The sequence below is a fragment of the Centruroides sculpturatus genome, unplaced genomic scaffold (assembly GCF_000671375.1).
Source record: "Centruroides sculpturatus isolate CEXI.00-Female unplaced genomic scaffold, Cexi_2.0 scaffold610, whole genome shotgun sequence".
NCBI lineage: Eukaryota > Metazoa > Arthropoda > Arachnida > Scorpiones > Buthidae > Centruroides > Centruroides sculpturatus.
The window spans coordinates 114,987-137,561 of NW_019385271.1; the positions used below are offsets into that span (position 1 = coordinate 114,987).

General features: G+C 35.8%; 2 protein-coding genes across 2 annotated transcripts in view; one reads left to right on the plus strand and one right to left on the minus strand.

The window, feature by feature from the left end:
• Nucleotides 1–538: 538 nt before the first annotated feature.
• On the plus strand, nucleotides 539–4,066 carry LOC111636975 (trichohyalin-like). The gene is made up of 9 exons (XM_023382363.1): nucleotides 539–849; nucleotides 915–1,039; nucleotides 1,772–1,871; nucleotides 1,932–2,081; nucleotides 2,351–2,557; nucleotides 2,624–2,752; nucleotides 2,816–2,898; nucleotides 2,962–3,016; nucleotides 3,091–4,066. The coding sequence occupies exons 1-9, from the start codon at nucleotides 553–555 to the stop codon at nucleotides 3,118–3,120; spliced, it is 1,176 nt and encodes a 391-aa protein (XP_023238131.1). The 5' UTR covers nucleotides 539–552; the 3' UTR covers nucleotides 3,121–4,066.
• Nucleotides 4,067–4,815: 749 nt separating this feature from the next.
• LOC111636970 (protein SCAF8-like) overlaps nucleotides 4,816–22,575 on the minus strand; it is a 32,826-nt gene continuing 15,066 nt past the window's right edge. Inside the window, exons 6-8 of the mRNA XM_023382358.1 lie at nucleotides 21,511–21,682; nucleotides 7,873–8,079; nucleotides 4,816–7,019 (exon numbers count right to left, since the gene is read on the minus strand). Of these exons, the coding sequence (XP_023238126.1) occupies nucleotides 5,092–7,019; nucleotides 7,873–8,079; nucleotides 21,511–21,682 (2,307 nt within the window). The 3' untranslated portion in view covers nucleotides 4,816–5,091. The remainder of the gene's footprint in view (nucleotides 7,020–7,872; nucleotides 8,080–21,510; nucleotides 21,683–22,575) is intronic.

Below are 22,575 nucleotides of genomic sequence, written 5' to 3' on the forward strand. Positions count from 1 at the left end.
CAACGCGTCCGAGGGAAACAACGGGGCTATAAATAAATAAAGAGGGCCGACGGCTCTAATGGATGAGATGGAAGCGATCGATAACGGGTGCGCTCCGTCCGGCGCGATGTCATTATCGAGGGGGTGTTACTGACGGAAGAACAAAAACGTCTCTCATCGCGCACGCGAAACCAACCGTGGACCGAAACGTTTTCGGAATGGAAAAAAATATCCCAAGAGAATTTCCGATATATATATATATATACACATAAAAAGAGAAATTACAATTTTTTTATTATATTAATTAATTTAGGGAAAAAGCTTTTCCGTCCGCATGGAGGTGTTGAAACATGTCGGTAATGGGGTGTACGCGTAGAATTGTCAATTCTTGTTACGCCGATGACGTACAGTACGTCTCCGGCTCGTTCGACGGTCGAATACGAAAAGTATCAAACTATTGATTAGAGTTAACTATTCTAAACGCGAAATGTTACATTTAGAAAAGAAACGGGAGAATTTTAGTCCCAATCGAAACAGTCTCCCTACAGGGAAAAATTTGTACGGTTTAAATGAATGGGCGGCTACCGAAATATCCCCGAAGCAATTATTATTTTCCCCAACTCAATCATCGATAGAAATCAATTATTGCGTAACAGATGTTCGTTATATAATGCAAAAAAAATGCCGGAAACGAAAAAATCGCCGGAAAGGAAATCGAATTTATTTCGTCTGTCTGAAAGCGGCTCGGAAGTATCCGTTTTTGTCGACGAAACTCGAATCTGCGACGAGGCGTTGCGACGGGAACTGATGGCTTCGGTTCGAAGCAGGGAAAATAGATTCGGAATCCTGAAATGTCCGGGAATTTGTCGGGTAATTTCGATCATCCACCGATAAATAAACGGCAGAATATAATTAACGCGTGTCTTGTATTCCAGTTGGATGTACGCTACCGCTACAACAAACCGCTACGTCGAAGCTACGAAGGAAAATGCTACAACGTGAGAGTTCCCGAAAGACTTCATCAAACATTCTCTCTACTCACTTCGCGAGCTCTCGACAAGTAAATGTCTTTCCGCCTCGTTTGTTCGTCGTTTCGAAATCCCAACGGAAGCGGCGACCACTCGTCGGTAGCCCGACCGAAAGCCTAATTAAACCGGAAGTAAAGCGTTTCTGCTGCCGATCGATTTTCGGGGGGTTGGCAAACTGCCACTAAAATGGACCCCCGTAGATTCGATCTCGCGCGCTTCTACCATTAACGACTTTTCCGAAACCCATCTAACAGTTTTATCCTCGGATTTACGACGTTTTGGGTTATTTCCCCACGCTTCCATAAATTCCGGATATTTATGGGATACCTGCACCGACCTATTTGCGGGTAATCCCTCCCCCCTTAGAACGATTAAAAACAAGATTTTTCCATACAACTTGTTGAAAGCGGAGGGAAATTTCCGCTGGGGGGGAAGAGTTAGCGTAAGTTCCCTATTCTTGATTGAATATATCCCTAAATCGTTCCCTTAAACTGTAATTTTTGGGGATATCTCCGAAAGCGATGTCTGTTAAATTGGTTCGCTTCTGTTGAATAGGCTGGATAGACGACGTAATCGAATTTGTGTTGTCGGTCTGTAAAAGCTTCTCCCGCTTGATAGAAAGTGGCAGCGCTTCCGAGAGGGCTTAAGTCAATAAAATAGCAGTTTAGCTCCCATTAAGTTAACGGAGAGCTTTCATTTGGCACCGATGAATGGAAGTTTCTTAATTCTCTCCATTCCACGTTTTAATCCCGAACTAATTGTAGAGAGTACGAGAAAGGAGGGAAGAGGAGGATAAATAACGACGAACGTGAATGGCCGAGCTTCCATTCCGACGAATTACAACAACGTCTCACTTTCGGACAGGTGAAAAAGCGAGATTTCATTTTTTTTTTTTTTTCTTAAAATAAAAGACTTATCGCATAGGAGGAGGAAGCGGAAGCGAACGAAACGGAAACTAGGAACCAACATTTGGATTTAGTACACGAAGAACTTTTGTGGAAATTGCGTAAAAAGAAAGTCTTACGAGAGGTTGAAGAAAGCAGGTGTTTCTCACAATCCCTGTTTAAGTGGGAGGTGAGTCGTGTAGCTATCTTCGTCGCGTGCGACGATGCGAGTAGATGCGCGTTGCGTCGCTTCTTACCGATAATCAAAATTTAATAATAATAAAGATTTTTCGTTATATATTTACTATTATTTTCTTAAATCATCCTGTGTTATCGTTTTCTACCTTCCTTTTTTTATACGTTTGTATAAACGTCGCGGATAACTCGCTTAGGTAGCGCGTCGCGTCGCTTATATTGTTTGTATACACGGTGTTCACTCTTTAAAAAATTCATTTTTAGTGCCTGGACCCAAAAATTCGGCAAGAATTAGCCAACGTTCATCACTCGAAAAGGCAACTTAATCAACAGATAAAGGAAATAGCCCTTGAAATACAGGAAGAGGAGCGAGAGCGCGAGGAAGAAGAAAAGGGAAGAGCGATCGAACTTAAAGACCGAATGCTCTCAGAGTTGACCTCTAAAATTTGGCGCAATCGACTATCACGTCTGGTGAGTAGACTTAGCACGGGTTTTTCCCTTCTTACGTCATCATCATCATCATCATCGCGTGTTTAGGAAGAGGAAGAGGCGGAATGGAGGACCAACGCCGTGAGAAAATACCGCTTCGACAACGTTCGAAAGAGATCGGATCGATTGCGCAGAGCCTTGAATTTCGAGCTTTTAGAACTGTTCCGTCACGTCAAGGTAAGAAGTAACATTATCGATGACGTATATAGAAACGTAAAACACAAGATCTCAACCTTACAGGAAGAAGAAAGGGAAGAGAAAAAGAAATACAGAGCGCGACACCGGAAAAACATGTCGGAAGTTTTCAACGAATTACGCAACAAGTGAGAATCTCCTTTTTAAAAATATAATTCCGTCTTCTATTCTTATTTTATGTGTTTGTTTAGAATAGCCAAGTATCCCGCTAGGACTTATAATAGAAGTAGTATCGCATCGGAGCGAGTAAGTGCGAAACGAAAGCAAAAATAGAAAATAACACGTTCATTATATTTGCTCTCTCTCTCTCCCTTTTGTAGGGAAGAATATATCGAAGAAGAGGGAATTAAGATTATAAGAACCTTTATATTATTTCGCCTTTAGACATAAAATAAAAACCTCTCTTCACTGTTTTACAACGATCTTTTTCGGGCGGATGCTGATTTTATCTTCGATTTTCGGGAATTCCAAGAAACTTTTAACTCGACTCCCCCCTTTTAGGGAAACTTTCGTATCCCCAAACACTAAAAGACGGATGAATTAAAGCGATTTCTTTGCAGCACCAATCGTGTTAATGCATCCATCCCCCGTTATAAGAAACACATTCAATTATATTATAGTGTTTCTCAGAAGGGGGCGCATTAAAACAATTGATACAGTATTTGGAGAATCCTCCGAAAAAAATAAAAATAGTGTTAAATGTATTCGGTAGGGTCGGGGTTCGAGTTCAAATGTCACGTGGACTTCTAGCAACTCGGTGTTATCGCATAGTTTCGGCGAGGCTTTAGTTTAAAAGCACGCGACCTACGATCTTTTACCTTTAACCCGAACCGGAAGAGAAATTAATGGTCCTTTCCTCGCACGACGCCCCCTGACCTCTAGCTCCGCGCACCATTTACCGGTTACTTTGGAGAGTAATTACATGACTGTTGCTTAAGGTTACGCTTCCATTACAAACGCGAATTAGTGGCGTCAGATATCTCGAGTCGCGACGAGTGTTCTTTTTTTACGATTCCAGCGACATCTGTAATCGCTTGGGCGTAACAGAAAACGCTTCTGTTCCGCTCCTCCCGAGGGAACGAAATTAAATTTGGACTTCGATAATAAACCGAAATCCGGCTTCCTTCCTCTCGTCGCTCTATCAATTTTCGTCTCTCCCCCCGGATGGACGATGTTCTTCCATTTACATATAATTGCCGGGAAGGGAGGAAACGAGGAAAGTAATCGAGAGCGGAAGAATTAAAAAAAGTAACCGGTCGAGAGGGAGGAAAAGCAGCGTAACGTGTGACGCGTAACTTATTAAAACAAGAAACACGGCGGTTGCGGTAATTCTTTTTTAATCTCATGTATGTGTTTGTGCGTGTTGGTGTTTCCTCTGTCGACTTACACTACTCAATAAGCTAAATTTTCGAACGAATGAAATGTAATATTTTATTTACTTATTCGGACGAGTGACGGTCCTTTAGATGCCAGATACTAATTACACTAATAAGGTATGTAAACATATACATTATTTCACACCAGAGGGCGCGGCCTTCTCTCGCCCGAGACTGCCACGCCGCCACAGACTTTTTCTTTTAAAATTATCATTATTATTATTATTTTTACATTTTCGTATCGATGACACTTCGAGAACTTGAAACCGGAGACACTGGATTCGAAAACAAACACTGGAGATTTTTCTCGTGGTGTTCCTCTGGGTGGCGCGTTTCTTCTTCTTTTTTTAATATGTACACCCGAGAAACTCGGGATTCGGACCTCGTTCAGCAGTTCTGTGACGTCGTGAAAAAACAAAACGGAAAATACCGAAGGGGGAGGAAAATAAATGAACCGAAGTGTCCGAGAGAAAAGTTTATAATTCACAAATTCGAGTTCATAAATTATCTACGTTTAAAATAAAATCCATTCCCTCTCTCCTTCCTTCTTTTTAGAAATAAAAACAATGGCGGATGAGTCTGCTGCCGTTCGAAATCTTTCACTTTTCTATTTAATAAAAAAGAAAAAACAAACAGAACAAAAAAATCTGTCGCCGATGACGGAGTGTGTTCGTTTTTTCCGCACGCTTCGATCTTCGGGGAACTTAAAAACTTTTTCTTAAAATCTGGTTCCTCCAGTTCTCCGTTGATAAAACGAAGTCCGTAGATTTCGCAGCGGCAAAAATCTCCACAAAAAAAAGGATCGACGTCAGCGGGGCCGACCACTTTATTTATTATTATTATTTTTTAATAAGTGCGACCCGCGCGGGTCCGAACGAAATGGAATGATCTGCAGAGGGCGCTGCGGATTTCTAAGTGTTTAGTTTCGAAATCTTCGCATGCGTATCAACAGTCTTTCTCCGCGTCGGCGGGGGCATCCGCGCTGTTCTCCGCGCATTCCTCGTCCTTGCTCCCGCCGTTCGTGGTTTGGTCGATGGTGATTTCGGCGTCCTTCGACAGCTCCTCGCGCTCGGGCTGAGGTGCGGGGGACGACTCTTCCTCCTGTTGCTGCTGCTGAGGGGCCCCCTTGTCAGCCGACTCCTCCTCAGCCGCGTTCCTTGGGCATCCGTTCCTCTCCGCGTCGTCGCCGAAATTCCTGTCCTGAGAGGGGAATCGGTGCCTTTCCCCGTAGAATTCGGCCTCCTCTTCGGCGCCCTCCTCCTGCTGCTCCCTGTCGTCGGGGTGGCCGAAGTAAATCTCGTCCCTTATTCTGTGCCAGTCCCTCTCCTCCCTGGGCCAGGGCTCGCCGCCGAACCGCCTGTTGGACGGGTGGCCGCCTTCCATGTCTCTGTTCCAGTTCTTCCTGCCTCTACCCTTAAATTGTCCTCGTCCGAAAGGGGGCGGGGGACCTTCGAAAAACTCTCTTCTTCCGTGAAAATCGGGTGGCGGCGGTCCGTGGCGGTCCATCTCCGGGAAGGGACCCGGACCGGGCCCCTGTCCCGGCCCCGGGCCGTTCCATCTTCTGGGCGGCGGGCCGAAATTTCTCGGGTTCTCCCCCCTGGGGTGTCCGGCGAATTCCAATTCGGGTCGAAGACCGATCCCTCTGGGACCCATCCCCCGGGGACCGTGTAGGAATCGCGGACGCATCGGCCCCATGGGGCCGGGCCCGCGAACGGAGTCGGGGCCCATGTTCCGCATGTGCATCTGTGGAAGTCCTCGAGGTCCAAAATTACGGGGACCGGGGAATATCGGCCCTCTGGCCCTCAGCCCTGGATCTTCCATGGGGATGCCCGGAGGTGGTCCGTGGGCTCTGGGCGGCAAAAACGGTCTCGGAGCTTCCTGTGAACCCACCATGCGTGGGAGCATTTCCTGGTGTTTGTTGACAAAAGCATCCTGAGAATTTCCTCTTACGTCCCTCCTGGCTTCGGGTCCTCTGAGCGGGTCGGCACTCATGTTGTCGGGATGGGGCATGGGAGGATTCATTGGTGGCCTGTTCATGTTGATGTGGGGATTCCTTGCGCCTGGACCAGGTCCATGCACGGCCGAGAAGTTCTGGTGTCCCGATGACTGGTCCTGGTTTCCAAATTTGGAGCCACCAGCATCTCCCGGAGGGTTTGTGGAATGGTTTCCGGGTGCAGGTGCTGGCGGAACAAGACGACCATCTGGATTCCCTGTGGCAAAGTTGGAGGGCGGTCTGGATGGCGCAGCACCTGCTGAAGCCATACTCTGAGAGACCGCGCCAGAAGGAGGGACAGAATATCGCAGGTCATTGTCCCCCAAAAAGCTGCTGTTGGGTTTCCAGTTGGGCGGTGTGGCACCCATGGTCTGAGGCGACTGCAGCATGTGTCTGTTGGAAGGCGGGAAGTTGACACCGCCGGGAGGTGGAAATGGAGGAGGATTGGCGGTGCTGTGGGGCATGGGATGTTGCATTCCCATTGAAGATCCGTATGGGGGTTGGCCGAGAGAAGGTAGCGTGCCCAGAGGTGGCAACGTTGAGGGAACCGCGGCCGGAATGGACGTCTGCACAGTGCTGGTGGTCACGACATTGCTAGTGCCATCTTCTTCCGTTGGTGTGGCATCGCCCGCCGGCTGATTGGACGTATCTGCAGAAGAGGCGGCAACACTGTTGGGAACAGCAGCAGTAGACGTGGGTACGTGGGGGCCTGGAACGCCGGGAGGCATGTTCATTGGGCCTGAGGGTATGGGGGGAATGACCGGAAGAGGTGCTCCCAGAATAGGCTGTGAAGTAGGCGGAACCATCAGCATTGGGTTCGGAGGAGGAACTCCCATCGGCACCGGAGGAGGCATCACCATGTGCTGGTGGTGCATCAGGCCTAAAAACAAAAACCAAAATTATTTGTTTGAATGTGCAACGTGTCAAATTATTACTATAAAACTGAATTAATTCTTGTTTTGTGTCGTTTAATCAATCGTCCTGTAACTTTCTTGTGCAGACATTCCAGGCCACCCTTTAACTCTGTGTGGGAAATTCTCCTGTGGCAAAGTTGGAGGATGGCCAGGAAGTTAAAATTTTGGTGAATATCATAAATAAATAAGTAAATAAAAAAGGTTAACATTTCTTTGTATAATACTCTATCCATACTGTACACTTTAAGTAGGATTAATATTTAAGCAGAATTTGTCACCAAAAACGAGATTATCTATTTGTTAGCACTACAAAATTAAAGAAACTTATTTTGCGTAGCTTGGATTCCTCGAGTCGTCAATATACAAGTGGTTTTATTATATTCAGGTTGACTAAAATCGTTGCCTTCTCTTTCCAAATATCTAATTATGAGTAAATTTCTTGGACAAATTTTCCATGATTTCTTCTTATTTGTGCTAGATATTCTTCTATTTACCCCTGGCATAAAACCAGGGGCTGTATTCTGGTCACCGTCTCTGGTCTCTCACAAGCTGGTCGCTGACTGGCTAATCATTTGGATTAGCCAATCAGCGACTGGCTTGTGAGAGACGAGAGACGGTGACCAGAATACAGCCCTAGATCTTAGAAAAAGTTTGAGGTTTTAGCAACAGAGTTTTGTTTGTTTGGAAAGTAAATTGAGTCGACCTGCTTTTTCAAATCAGTGTTTGAGTCGAATAAAACGTAATGTGTGTATAGAATATAACATATTTTTACATGAAGATTAATTATTTGAAATATCGTCAAACTTCCTTGAAATTTACCTGGCATGGGAATTCCATACTGCGTCTGTACCATGGGAGGAACCATTATCGGAACAGACATGGTTGACGCGATGCTGCTACTAACATTAGAGGTGATGGTAGAAGTCCCTTCCGTTTTAATCCCGTCCTGTGAGTTCGGTAAAGGATTATTCATGTGCTTTGCTGTCTCGTATGCCACTTTCTCCTTCTCCTTTTGTTTACGATATTCTGAAAATAGAACTAACATTAATCCTAAGCGACATAATAGAATTAAATTCACTTTAAATCAAATTCCTTTTGTGATAAATACATTATATAATTAAAAACAGAGTTTTTACTTGATGAACTATTAAATTATAAATATAGCAACATTAACTGAAATGTCAAAATATTTATCATCATCACTGCATATGAATAGTAATATTTGCTCATAACTATTCATTTTTAAGAAATAATTTAGAAGACTCCATTCATAAACACGAAATACCAGCACATTAAACACTATACAGAATGTCAGAAAGTAACATAACCTAAACAAAAATGGCTGTATACTTTTCTATTCAAATCAAGTGCACACAATTCAACACCACATAACACACTGACTGAAACATTGAGTAAAGTATTTACAAGCACGATTCATTTGGTATATTTGTGCAAAATACAGAACAATGCATGATTTAAACATTTGTTATGATGTACAATAATGCAGTCTAGTTCCTGTTTCTTTTTGTGCATGTTTAATGCTCTTTGATGCTCTTTAAACTGTGTGTTCGCATTTGTTCAGGTTCATTCATTTGGCACGTACAGCATTAAAGCAGTAAATATTTTAAAGTCCATTCTTTCTTTCTGCATATTAACATGTAAGTCATTCATGCAATTCTAAGAGCTATATAAATATAAAGCATTTTTACTTAAATTAAACTTAAAAATGTCCTTTTCAAGATAAAGCATACTTTAAATTAGCAATTTCAAAATACTGATCAAGTTTACAAAATTAAAATAGAGAATTGCTCAGATGGCCTGGGAAGAACTCCAAAATAAAGATTCCATTACAATATGGTAACTAATTAAACTGTTTTTCTTATGTAATTGTAAAATACATGAAAAAATATTTTTTTCTTTCTCCTCTGACTTGACTTATGGATATTTTATAACTTCAAAGAAATTTTTAAAACATTGTATCAACAATGAATAAAAAAAGTTAAAGTTAAAAAGGTAAAAAGGAGATCAACTTGCAAAGAAAACTTTTATTTACATTAATAAACCTCCTAAATGCATTTTTGCCTATGGAAGGCATCTTAAGGAGATCTAATTGTACACAGTTCATGCTAAAAAAAAGGACTTTAAAAAATATAATTTATGTTTATTAAAAACAGACAAATCAAATCAAATAGTTATTATAGATTTACAAGAATTTGAAAATAAGAAACAAGAAATCATATCGGAAGGAAACTGAAAAATTAGAAAGTGACCCATTCATTGATATACAATGAACATTAACCAAAAAGTTGAAGAAATTGATAAAAGAAGGTTATGTCCAGGCTCATCAAAGTAAAGAAATTCTCTCAAAGGAAAACGTAAAAATCCTAAAATTAAATGTTAGAATTAAAACACATAAACAAAACTAATGCAGACCAATTATAGACTATAGATTTACACTGTTATATAACCTAGAAATGTTTATTAAAAAGCCATTACAGGACATACCAAATTCAGAATATACAGTTAAAAATGCTGACGATTTAATATCAAGACTACAAAAATGAGAAATTTTGCCAAACTATAAACTAATGAGCTTAGATATAATGTCTATGTATCCTTCCATTAATAAAAATATGATTGTAGAAAGTTTATGTAAGTATGGTATCTCTGATTATTTGAAAGATTTAATTACCTTCACATTAGAAATAATTACTTTACAGTAAAGGAAAATTTCTATCGTTAAACAGATGGTATCTCTATGGGTTCCGTAATAGGACCAAAATTGGCTGAGATTTATATGTTGGATATGGACAAGGTTTTACAGTAGAGTCCTGAAAACTTGGCCTAATGTGGACCGAAGGGTGGCCGAGTTTGTGAAAATGCCGGATTATTGGGAATGGGGTTAAAAAAGAATAAGACACGTGTTTCCTCAGAAAATACTGTACTGTACTTGTATGTATTGTTGTCAAATTCTCTATTCTAACACAGCAGGGGAAGATTTTTTCCTAGCTGCAAACAGAAAAATCGATAGCTTCTGCCTGCAGGATTTAGAGGAAAATGACAATGAAATCCATCAAAGAATTCGGCATCAAACCAATGCAGACATCCACACTGAAAACGACCCTGACTTTCAACTTCATGAGATTGACAATGCCTNTACTGGATTTATTGTACCTGATATTTAATTTAATTTCTTTATATTATTATATCCTACTAACTACTGTATATAACCATCAATTGTATATATCTGTGACAAATTCCTTGTTAATCCACTAATAATTGTAACAATTACTATATATCTAGCATGTCACTATTCTCACTGTATCAAACTGGGTTATACCTATGTGGCGCCCAGTATACGCTGTACCTAGTGTGTTGAATAAAATATATCTGTATCTGTATCTGTATCTGTATCTGTATGTATTGTTTGCTTGAGATTACAACAGAGAATAAACTGCCCAAATACCCTTAAACAAAGGAAAAGTGCATACTTTATGAAGGCACAGAGCCTTTACTACATAAAAATGAAAATTAATGAATACACAGTGTACAGTAATTTACCTGATAAGACAGACCTTAGAAAAATACTTTATGAGGCATAAAGCTATCTATAATGAAAATTAACTAGCCGACTTTGCAAAAATTGGCTACTTTTTTTAAAAGAAATGCATAATGTACTGTTGTCTTCCGCAATGCACTCTGCGTTTTGCTGCTTCATCACAAAGACGATGAAGGAACAGTAAGCCATTACCAATACATCTTGTTGTTCAAAATACTGAATGGTGGTTTCGACAACCTTTAGTCCCTCACTATGTGATGTTTTAGGAGCTTGTACAGAGGGGTCCTCAACGACAATGTCTTCATCATTTTCCAGCATTTTTTCATTAACTATGATAGCAGCAGCAATGCTGAGTTTTTGGAACTACTGTATCAACGTTAAATGGCATAAAGTTTTTTGCAAGGTACGTACGTCAATGACATTTTGATTATATATGATAGTGCGGTAACAAACAATTTGCAAGCTAACAAAATCAATACAAATATTAAATTTACTCAGCAACATGAATTAAATAACCAGTTAAATTATTTAGATATAATAATTAAAAGATTTAAAGATCATTTAGAATATTGTAAATTTGAAAAACTGTGTAATACAAAAAAAGTTATTAATTTTAAATCATACTGTCCTTTAAAACAAAAATATAATATATATCTAATGGAAACGATAAAGATTTCTTCTGGAATAACAAATATAGATGAAAGAAAGAAAGAAATTAGAGATACACATAGGAAATATAGTCTAAATGGATACCCAAAGAGATTATTGAATGACTGGTACAACAGATTTTAAAAAAATAGATTTAATGTTAAACAATGTCAAGGAATAAAACAGTATGTATCATTTCCACATATAAAAGGTATTTATGAAAAATATAATAAATTTTTTAACCAAAAATTAATCAGATTAGCTCCATCTCAAAATAACAGATTATCAAATATGATGATTATAAGAAGCACTAAAAAGATACATTAGTTTATCGAATAGAATGTACATGTAACAACCCTAATTTTTACATTGGTGAAACGAAATAAAGACTGAATATTAGATTGTCAGAACACCTGGCTGCCGTAAGGTTGAGAATTGATAGTTCTCCTGTCTTCCAACACTGTAATATTAATAATTGTCAAATTAATACTAATAAATTAAAAATTATCTTTAGGGAAAAAACAATGTAAAACGGAAAGTAAAAGAACACATTGCTATAATTATGCAGAACAACAATGTAAATTTGAATATGGGAATTTTAACAGTGGAATGCTGGGAATTCTTTGTAAATTATATAAGTGGTTTCTCTTAATAAGTTATTGTCAGAGCATAAACTGTGTACGATTAGACCTACTGAAGAGCCCTTCCATAGGCGAAATGCATTTAAGAGGTTTATTAATGTAAATAAAAGTTTTCTTTGCAAGTTGATCTCCTTTTTACCTTTTTTAACTTTAATCTTTTTTATTCATTGTTGATACAACGTTTTAAAAATTTCTTTGAAGTTATAAAATATCCATAAGTCAAGTCAGAGGAGAAAGAAAAATATATTTTTTCGTGTATTTTACAATTACATAAGAAGAATAGAAACAGTCTGACTCCATCGTTTTTAAATTATTTTGGAATTAAACTGTTATTGAATCTGTCATTTGAGAATTCTTAGTTAGTCACAGTATTTTCATACGATTTTGGCATCAGAGACAATAAAATATATGGATTTGGATCAAAGTGCAGTAAAATTTATATTTAAAGAGAATAAAACCTGTTTATATTAGAACCATGTGGTATAGAATATTTTTTCCAGTTTGGAAGGTTTCCGTTTTGTATAGGTTTTTTAAACATAAATTGTTCTGTTCCAAAGAATTTTCCCCATTTAGATAGGTTTCCAGTTTATTCAGGTTCCATTTTGTATTCAGGTTTTACTGTATATGAATTTCTCTAAAAATATTAAAAATATTTGCATTTCTTCTTAAACCAAAATATCTGTTAACTGCCAGCATTAGTCATATATGTGGGGTTAGACGAGTAGAATTCCTAAACTGTTAAGAAAATAAATGAGGGGTTGCGGGGGATATGAGGGAGAACGGATGAGAGAGACAAGGGAGACGACAGTTGGGGATGACGCAAAGAGGACTAAAGATGTTAAGGATGCCTACCATTCTATCCATAATTTGAAGATGGTTATGAATGCTGGAAGATTATTGTCATTTATAGTTCTATCAGTATTTCTGCAAATTTTGGGGACTCAGCTGGGATAATGAAAGAAATTCATACAAGAACTTTTAGAAGGGCAATAATGGAATCCAGACAAGATTTAGTTACCAACGCTATGATGAACGACAAAGAACTTCGACTGACTGCTGTATCTAAAGACAATAAGATGACAGATGTGAAACATCCTAAGTGTGCTGATCTGAAAATCGAACTAGAATGACGAAAATTGAAAACGACGAGTAGAAAGAGAGTTGGTGGAAAGATTGGAAGCGGCACTTTTGATTGAAAATGCCAGATTGATGACGATGATGATGTGCAAAGCAATGATGATGCTGACGAAAGTGAAGAGAAAGGTAGTAATATTATGCAATATAAAAGTGAGTACTGTTAAGGGATTCCCTTAACAGTACTCACTTTTATATTAAGAGTCTGTCCTGTAAGAGTCTTTCACAGCTTCTCGAATCTCACTTTCATTTTAGAATTTAGCTTATGTTTTCATAAATTTGTCACTTTTGTCAAAATTCTTTGAACGACAAAAGCTGCAAATCAGTCAGAATTTAAGTTAAAGAAGTCAAAATAGGGGAAGTGAGCTTTACAGCGTTTATAGATTCAGGAAGTGATATAAATTTGATGAGCCGATGATTACATAAAGAATGGATGCATTGAAATTAACTGGAAATTCATTATAATTTCATAGAGTAAGTGAGCGAAAGAGTTCTTCACTGGGAAGTTTTTGGTCTGTAGTAAGTGTTGACGGAGACCAATTTTTAATCCTCATACATGTGGTTCCAAGTTCATTCCTTGCTTATTGGTTATTGTTGGGAGCAGACTTTCTGAAACAAGTTCATATCAGTTTAAAAGAAGGTTGTGTTGAGAAAATTATCAAAGCAAAAAATGCAGAAGTAAACATTTCAGACATATACAATACTGATGTTGCTTGGATAGATACTGATGGTGTTGACTTGAGTCACATCAATGATGCAAGATATAGAGGACAGCTTCTATATCTAATAAAAAACTACAAAGCAGTCAGAGACCAGAAACAGAACCAAGTAAAACTGAAGCTACAAAATAAAGTCAAGTTGAAGAAACAGAACAAAGTCAGTCAGAAGAGAAAGAAGTACCTAAAGTAATTATTGAAAGCATTCAAGTGATTGTAAATGGAAAACATGAAGTGTCACTTTCCAATAAAAAAGAGACTGAAGGTGAAAGTAATAATTTAGATAAAGCTGTAGTAAAAATCCAAGCAGGAATTTGTGATTACTTCAACTAGAAAAACATTGAAAGAACAGAAAGATAATGAATCACCAAACAAAAGTCTGGGTACTGAAGAAGCACATAAAGATGATTCAAGTAAAATTGAAATTAGCAAAGAAGAGAAACCACATGAAATCTCTGAAAAAGAAATATATTACATTCACCCACTACACAAGAAATTTCTAATAATTTAAATGAAAATAATGCTGATGTAATGTTGTTTAAAGAAAACAAAGATAGTGTCACAGCTAGGCTCGAAAATGCCCAAAAGAAAGATAGCAAATTAATGAAGATAATTAATAATATTCAAATAATGTGATAATTATGACAGATATGAAAAAAGCAAATGGTTATGAAGTAAAAAGTGGGATTCTGTACAAGGAAATGGATGGGGAGTCATTCATAGTGGTCCCTTACAAACGCAAGCCCAAGGTCACTTTGCTGTTAAGAAAACCGAAGCACTAATGAAAAGAGACTATTGGTTCAAGAATATGAAGAGTAAATCGAGAAAGAAAAAGTTGTGCTTTGAGAAAGAAAGGGATGAAGTTAGACAAAAGAGCAATGACAAAAGAGAACATTAAGAAACTGAAAAAGGAAAACAGAAAAACTTTTAACAAAAAAAGGAAATTTCCACCAAATTCTTAGTTCAACTAACGAAGTTTTTGACCAGTCAGATGGAGACATTGGGGACGATGTCAGCTGTCAGGATGGCCAAATGTGAGGGTTAGACGAGTAGAATTCCTAAACTTAAGAAAATAAACGAGGGGTTGTGGAGGAGATGAAAGAGAATGGGAGAGAGAGACAAGGGGAGATGACAGTTGGTGACGACACAAAGAGAACTAAAGACGTTAAGGACACCAAAACATTATCGTTCTATCCATAATTTGAAGACAATTACAAATGCTGGAAGATTATTGTCATTTCTAGTTCTATCACTATTTCTACATATATATTATTTTATATGATAAAATCATTACTTTCAACAATTTGAGTACAAACATTTATGCAACAAAAGAATACATCACAACTTTATCAAGAGTATAGCATTTCTCAGTTCTTTCATTTTAATTACTAAAATACTTTAAAATAACTTACTTGCATAAAATTACTTGTAAATTATTATACCTAATCGTGTTTGCATCCCTTATATAAATTTATTCGTTGTACTACATTATGATATCCACATTTAACACTATTTTCAAGATAAATGATTAGCAAGAATTTTCCTATAAATTATTATATGTAGAAATTGAATAACGTCTATCAAACTTTTATACAAAACAATTTTCAGAACGCAACTGACAGACTGATTCTTAAATTAATATAATTTTTCATGAAAATATTCTATATTATTCAGTTTTGACTGTTCAATTACAACTAATTTTATCACACTTAGAACAATTTAGTTTCTATTAAATTAATAAACTTTAATTTCTCTGATATTAATTTCATCTTTCTTATGTAGTATAGAAGTTATAGTATATAACATCTAAGAAATAAGAAAATAATAATCTTGTTATACAAAAATCATTCCAGAAGTTAAAAAATTTTAGTAATTACTTTTCTTTAAATCATTAAGAATTACAATTTTCCCCTAATCAAGTAAGTGTTCTTCTAATTTAGAAATTTTTATTATTCCTAAAATATACAATTAGATACTAATGTAAATGCATTTTAAACAAAGCAAAATTAGCATTGTGTAGCACACTTTTGATAAAATGCGTATTGTTATATATTATTCGAATTACAAAATGATTTCAAATTAACCTGAAAATTCATTGGCTGTAATTTAGAAATAAAAAAGAAAATCATCATAAGTAATATTTTAAAATCTGCTTTACATCTGATTAGAATTAGCTTTTGCATTTGAAAACAGCATAAAAAAATCATGTTATGTAAAATGCAATCATTAAATCCCATCTATTAATAATAACAACATAAATGTTTTCATTTTATAACAATTTAAAATTTTAAATTCTATTATAGATTATTACAATAATTTAATAAAAGTTTTTTTTAGAATCCTTATACCTTTGAAGATAAAAATATTTTATATATTTTCTTTCAGTTGACTCAACTGAAAAAAAATATTTCTGAATTATCTTATCAAGCGTCTATTATTAAATTACAGCAACTATAAAACTAGTCAGTACCAGTACTTTTATAGTGGGTAATTTGTTATTTGTTTATAAATCTTGTCAACTTACTTTTTCCACCATAATACTAAATATGTTATTTATCGCATGCCGTTCTAACCGTGCAAGCAGGAAATCGTAGAAATCGCAGACAGTTATTTTTATTCTCTATACATGTAGTTTTTGAAAGAGACCTACCATGAAAGATATTTACATATTATAAGTAAATTGTTGTTGGATATGAATGTTAATAAGTGTTTTAAATAATATATTGTGATTGAAACATGTATGATATAAATTTTTTTTTGCGTAACAGCAAGTAAATTTTGTCATTACGCAAATAGTCTTTTTGTTCTTTTACAAACAGAGTATGGAGTTTCAAATAAAATTTCTGATGCATTTTTGAGAAAGTTTTAATTGGTTATGCACATTTATGTATTTTATAATTCAAAAATTAAATATCAGATTTCAGTGACTCTCATCTATTACTAAATTATTGTCTTTAATAATTATATGAATAAATTTTTTTTGAAATTTAAGCTTCACTTTTATGTAAACATGTTTAATTGTCATGTACATTTCTTACATTTAGTTCCATTTAAAGATTTTAAAGTGGAAAATCATCTGTTAATTTTATAGAAAAAATTTATGGAATAGAAATTTATTTTACTGATAGATAATTAAAACAAACAAGCTCACATCTTCATTAGGAGAAATCAATGCTTGTTCTGCACCTGACATATGAATGAATTCAAAATTACTTTCAACGTAAATATTGTAAAATAAATTAACATAAATATCATTTGTATTAATTTGCTTCAATTAATTTTAAAAGCTGATTTTAAAGTCTGAATCATTTTAAAAGAATTTTTATAATACATCTGCACTTAAAATTGTTTCACTATCTGTAATTACTACTTAAATGGTACAGTACATAAAGCCAAAATTATACTATTAGAAGAACTTTTCAGGGGTCAGAACTGTTTCGCTTCGACAATTTTAACATCGTGCTCTCAAAGCGAGGTTTTGCAAAACAAAACCTCAAGCCAAGACACACTTAAATTCGGCCTTTTCTGTCATCATTCCCCATGTTACAAAGTTCTTGTTATATGTAAAAACTTTTTCTTTGGAAGACATTAGTAGATAACAATATACAAGTTATCTATTGACAGGAGTTAAAGTAATAAATTTGCCTTATCTTTCAGTAAACTGGATTGTTAAAAAAAAAACTACTTGAATCTATTAAAACAAGTTAATATTAATTTATATTCTCATCACTGACAAGTTATTATTTCATATAATTTATTTATTTAAATTTTTATTCTCTCTTCAGTCATTAATTTAGATGCTTATCAATAATATTACATTACTGATGATCTTTTAATTGTTTCATTTAAATTCTGTAAGTAATGATATAAATTGTGTAAAAGATAAAGAATCATCGTTAATGCACGTTCTTGACTTATGTGGATTCTTAAACAGGCAGTTGAATGCCTTGACTTATAACTAATGAAGCCATTTATTAAATGCCACTTTGAAAATATCGGATGATACAGACAAGTGGTACATCCCTTTTAAAGGAAAGCGAGTTCCATCAAAAATCCTAAAAATGTTGATGAATAAATTGAGTATGCTCTATCAAATGGTGGCATTTTCAACTTCTGATATGGGCCAGAAATGGGTTATGCATGCTCAAAGTCAAATTTTTTAAATGGAATGTAATATTTTTTTAAATTTAGATTCAAATTAAACTAAAAAATAAGACAATTTTATCAAAAATGTTTTTTCTGAAAATGCCTTATGAAGTGTAATGAACTCATCTCGGCAAAACTTTATAACAAACCATTTCATCGAACTATTTTTCAGCTAGATAAATATTCAGTATCAATCTTTATATTTACAATTCCATTTCAATTAATTGATATTGCATCCAAATATGGGTGCAGCCACTCATTTATCAATAATATAACATCCACATATCAGGCCAGGTCAATCAATACCAATACTAACATTGACAACACGGAAGAAAAACAGGTAATCTAAGTTACGAACCATTCCTCCATCACATACAGGAGGACTGTCAAGGATTTAAACATACTCATAGCGTACAAAAGGAAACCCACCATGTTTTGTCTTTTGTCTAATGTGAAGGATCACACTGAGGACGCAAGAGCACCTGAAGTTTACTACATCCCACTACAGGATGATAGGTTCAACAGCACACTAATGTAAATTGTGTACACACTAATGTAAATTCACATACAGATCATTACAAGCACGGGTACGAGATCACAAGTATGACATGGCAAAAGGGAACATCAATATAATTCTAGCCTGGTATGCCAACGAACTGGAAATTTCCCCCTTATGGGACGAAGCAACCCTAATACACAGGGTATTTGAGAGACAATACATAAGAGAATTAGAGGCCAATGAAATCTACAGGATCAACATAAGAGGAGCATGCATCAACACAAATTACATTCCTGTACCAAACGCATGGAAGTATTATTTAGACTCTTAAAGGAATATGCGTTGCTTAATATACGTTGCAACCATTGTTCGAACTGATTTTTAAAAAAAGTTTTTTAAATTACTTGTAGAACGAGGCTACATTCTATAAATAGAATAGTCATTTTTGTTTGACTTTTCCTGATGAAGGCCGATTAATGAGGGCCGAAAGCATTGGAATGGTGAATTTGAGTGTACTGCTGGAAATTTGACATTTAGGTGAGATTTTATATATATCGTTCCAGTTTACAGTTGTGGTTTTTATATATAAACTGTTAGCATTAACTATCCTTTGAAATAAAGATATATGTTAATAACCCATCCTATTTAAACACTACAGAATTCATAGGGTTTATTAACTTACAAGAAAAGTTTCAAAACAAATTAACCACATAAGTCGAGAACGTACCATATTGGTTTATAATTAATACAATATATGCACATATACAAGGGCTATTTTTTAAATAAGGTCTGTTTGTGAATGACAGTGAGAATGATGCGCAATTGTGGCAGTGCGTATGTGCATCTGCTCTGAGCATGCTTTGCGCGTGTTTAGACACCATTTGCAGTCGTATCGTCTGGTGTGTGCTGAGATGTAAGTGTTTATAATGTTTAAGAAAATTGTGTCACCCGCCGACTGTGTGATACGATCTGTTATTCGATTCTTGAGTGCAAGAAACTAGGCAGCAGTGGAAATTCACTGTTAGATTTATGAAGTTTACAGTGATAATGCTATGAGTGACAGTAAAGTTCGAAAGTGGGTGAGAATAAAAAATGGGCAGGTTAATGTGCATGATGAGCCACACCCTGGCCGATCTCTGATTTCTGAAGATTTAGTTTGTGATGTGGATAACAAAATTCAATAGGACTGACGATTCACGATTTCAATGTTACCAACTGAATTTCCACAGGTTTCAAGATCAGTTTCGTATACCATTGTTTCAGAGAAACTGAATTATCAAAAATTGTGTTCTCGGTGGGTTCCAAGACTGCTTTTTGACGATCACAAAACAATTGGGCAGTGCTTTATTGTTTTTGACTCGATACAATCAGGAAGAAGATGAATTGTTGGATCACATCGTTACAGAAGATGAGACTTGGGTGTTTCACATGACTCCTGAGTCCAAGCAACAATCAATGGAATGGGGGACATATCTTCGCCAACCAAAGTGAAAGCCGAACAGTCCATTTCAGCACGGAAAATTATGGCAACTGTCTTTTGGTACAGGAAAGGGATTTTGTTAGTGCATTTTATGCTGAGTGGCACAACAATCAATTCTGATAAATACAGTCGACCCCCTATAACGTACGTTTCTATAACGACAATTCCTAGAACGTAGCGAAAAAATTGTAGAAACTTTCGTATAACGTACCTCCTATAACGTCGTTTTGCGACAAGATTGATAGAGTCTGGACCAATAGTGGATGAGCAGCCGAACTACTTTCCTCCGACCCTGCGCCACGCTACGGAGCGGCTAAATTGAGTTTGCTATCGTCTGTTTAGTATTATATATAAATTATATATAAATTAGGTACTGTACATATAATTATATATTAATTATATATAAATTAGGTACTGTATATATAATTATATATTAACTTAATTTATTGTAACTTTATTATAATTATATATATGCTTTCTGCCGCCTGGCAACACGCTACGGAGATTTTAGGCTAGTAAGTTGAGTTTATTATCGTCTGCACAGTATGTAAATTAGGTACCGTAAGTCTAATACAGCACTAATTTTATACATTTCTTGTGAAAGAAACACTTCTTATTCAACGGCCATAAAAATTATTTATATTAATGATGTCTCCAAAGGTCAAGTTATCTTTCTGCGATAAATTATTTATCAGATATCGCGGCCGCCGTTTCGTGTGCTGTTCCGCGACGAAGACAAGCTTTGAACAACGGGCGTAGTCGAACGGTACACACTCGGTAAGTAATCCTATAATTTTTTGTTTATAGCATAGTTTATACGGATTACTCCCAAAAAATTATACGTGTTTTGGAAATGTTGAGTCGAATTAGTCTAGAATCGGTTAATTTTATAGAAGAAAACCTTTCGAACAGCCTTAGTCCGTAAAGTTCCCACCTATCGGGCTGCGATTGGCTCATGTATTTAATCGTTCCTACAACGTAATTTTCGGTTAGCGTGGAATGTATCTAAGCGTTATAGGAGGGTCTACTGTATTGTGTGACCTTGAGAAAATTCCGGCATGCCATACAAAACAAGTAGCATGGTCTACTGTCTTCCTGTGTGATGTTGCTTCATGACAATGCAAGGCCACATGTTTCTACACAAACACAAAGTCTAATCAGTTCTTTTGGATGGGAACAATTGTATCATCCAACTTACAGTCCAAACTTTGCACCCAGTGATTTTCATTTGTTTTGATACTTAAAGGAGTTTTTTGATGGCCAATGGTTCAACGACAACAAAGTGAAAACTGCAGTCATGGATTCGGCTTTTTCACAGGCGGCAGATTTCTTTGAAGTTGAAATTCAAAAAATTGTTGAGCGGTATGACAAACGTTTGAACAAAAATGGAAATTATGTAGAAAAGTAGATAAAAATATGTAGAATATGAGAAAAAATATATTTTAATGATATTTACAGTATTTTTCTTCTTATTAAAAAACGGACCTTATTTAAAAAATAGCATTCGTATATACAATAATATAATGTATATTATGCTGCATATACACATATAGAACATAACACACATGTATATATTACATACAAAGTTAGAATTATTATATAAAATATTAAATTTCATAAATATTAATTTTTACCTCTATATTTTTCTGGTAGTGAATCTTCATCAATCATACTTCCTTCTTCTAGAACAGACAGTTCTGTTTCACTTGGAAGTTTCTCAAAAGGTATGTAACTAACGCCAAATTCGACATCCCAGTATGATTTATATTCTTTTTCTTTGACTCCTTTCCCTGGTGCCCAAGCCATCTGTAATCAATTTTTAATTAATCATCATCATATTCATAAAAATTAAAAAACATTTACAGATTTTTTTAAAACTGTTTTCTACTAATTCATTTAAACAAATAAGATGCTAAGATTTAACACATTAATACATTTGATCATCATGTTATTTTATCATACAATTTTAAATGCAATTTAATTGTGGAAGAGTATTTATTAGAAATGAAAGTGTTTACTGTTAAATATCCATGACAAGGAACTATACTTGAATAGTAAAAACAATTTAAAAGAGGACAGTTTAACTTAATCAATGATCCATAATCTGGATATATGGTAGAAGCAGTTAGTAAAGATAATTACTAAATGTAGACCATAAAGTTACAAACAGATGCAATACCAAAGATTGGTGCACAGGCAGCTATTTCAGAATTCTACTTAAATATTTGCAAGCAGAAATGTTTTATATTCTTGGTCTCATAGTGACAATTGAATGAACTGTGAGACTTCAGAGTAAAATGGTGTCAGGAAACATTAAAAATATATATATGTGGTGACGATGTTACTGCAAAATAAGACAGTAAAACTTGCATGTCAAAACTTATCAATTCATTAAAGAAACTTTATCCTCATTCTTGACTGGACTTTCAGTATCTTCACTATGACAATGCTCTAGCACATCAAGCATAACTAACATTTTTGTAAAATTCAGATCTATCTATGGTTGGACATCCATCTCATGGGCCCAATCTCACTCCTCACAACTTGTTTCTTTCCGTTTATAAAGACAACAAAAAGAAAATATTTCTTAACGGATGATGAGCACATCATAACAGTAATATTATATCTGATTTATCCAGGATTTGAGTTTTTCAACTGATTTAATAATTTTTGAAATACTTCATGTAAACTGGCTTCTC

Bases quoted from the DNA above. Each gene is read 5' to 3' on its own strand.
- LOC111636975 (XM_023382363.1), top strand. From the start codon at position 553: ATGGGCGGCTACCGAAATATCCCCGAAGCAATTATTATTTTCCCCAAC. The intron at 850-914 runs GTAATTTCGATC...CTTGTATTCCAG, and splicing joins AATGTCCGGGAATTTGTCGG to TTGGATGTACGCTACCGCTA. The intron at 2,899-2,961 runs GTGAGAATCTCC...GTGTTTGTTTAG, and splicing joins TTCAACGAATTACGCAACAA to AATAGCCAAGTATCCCGCTA.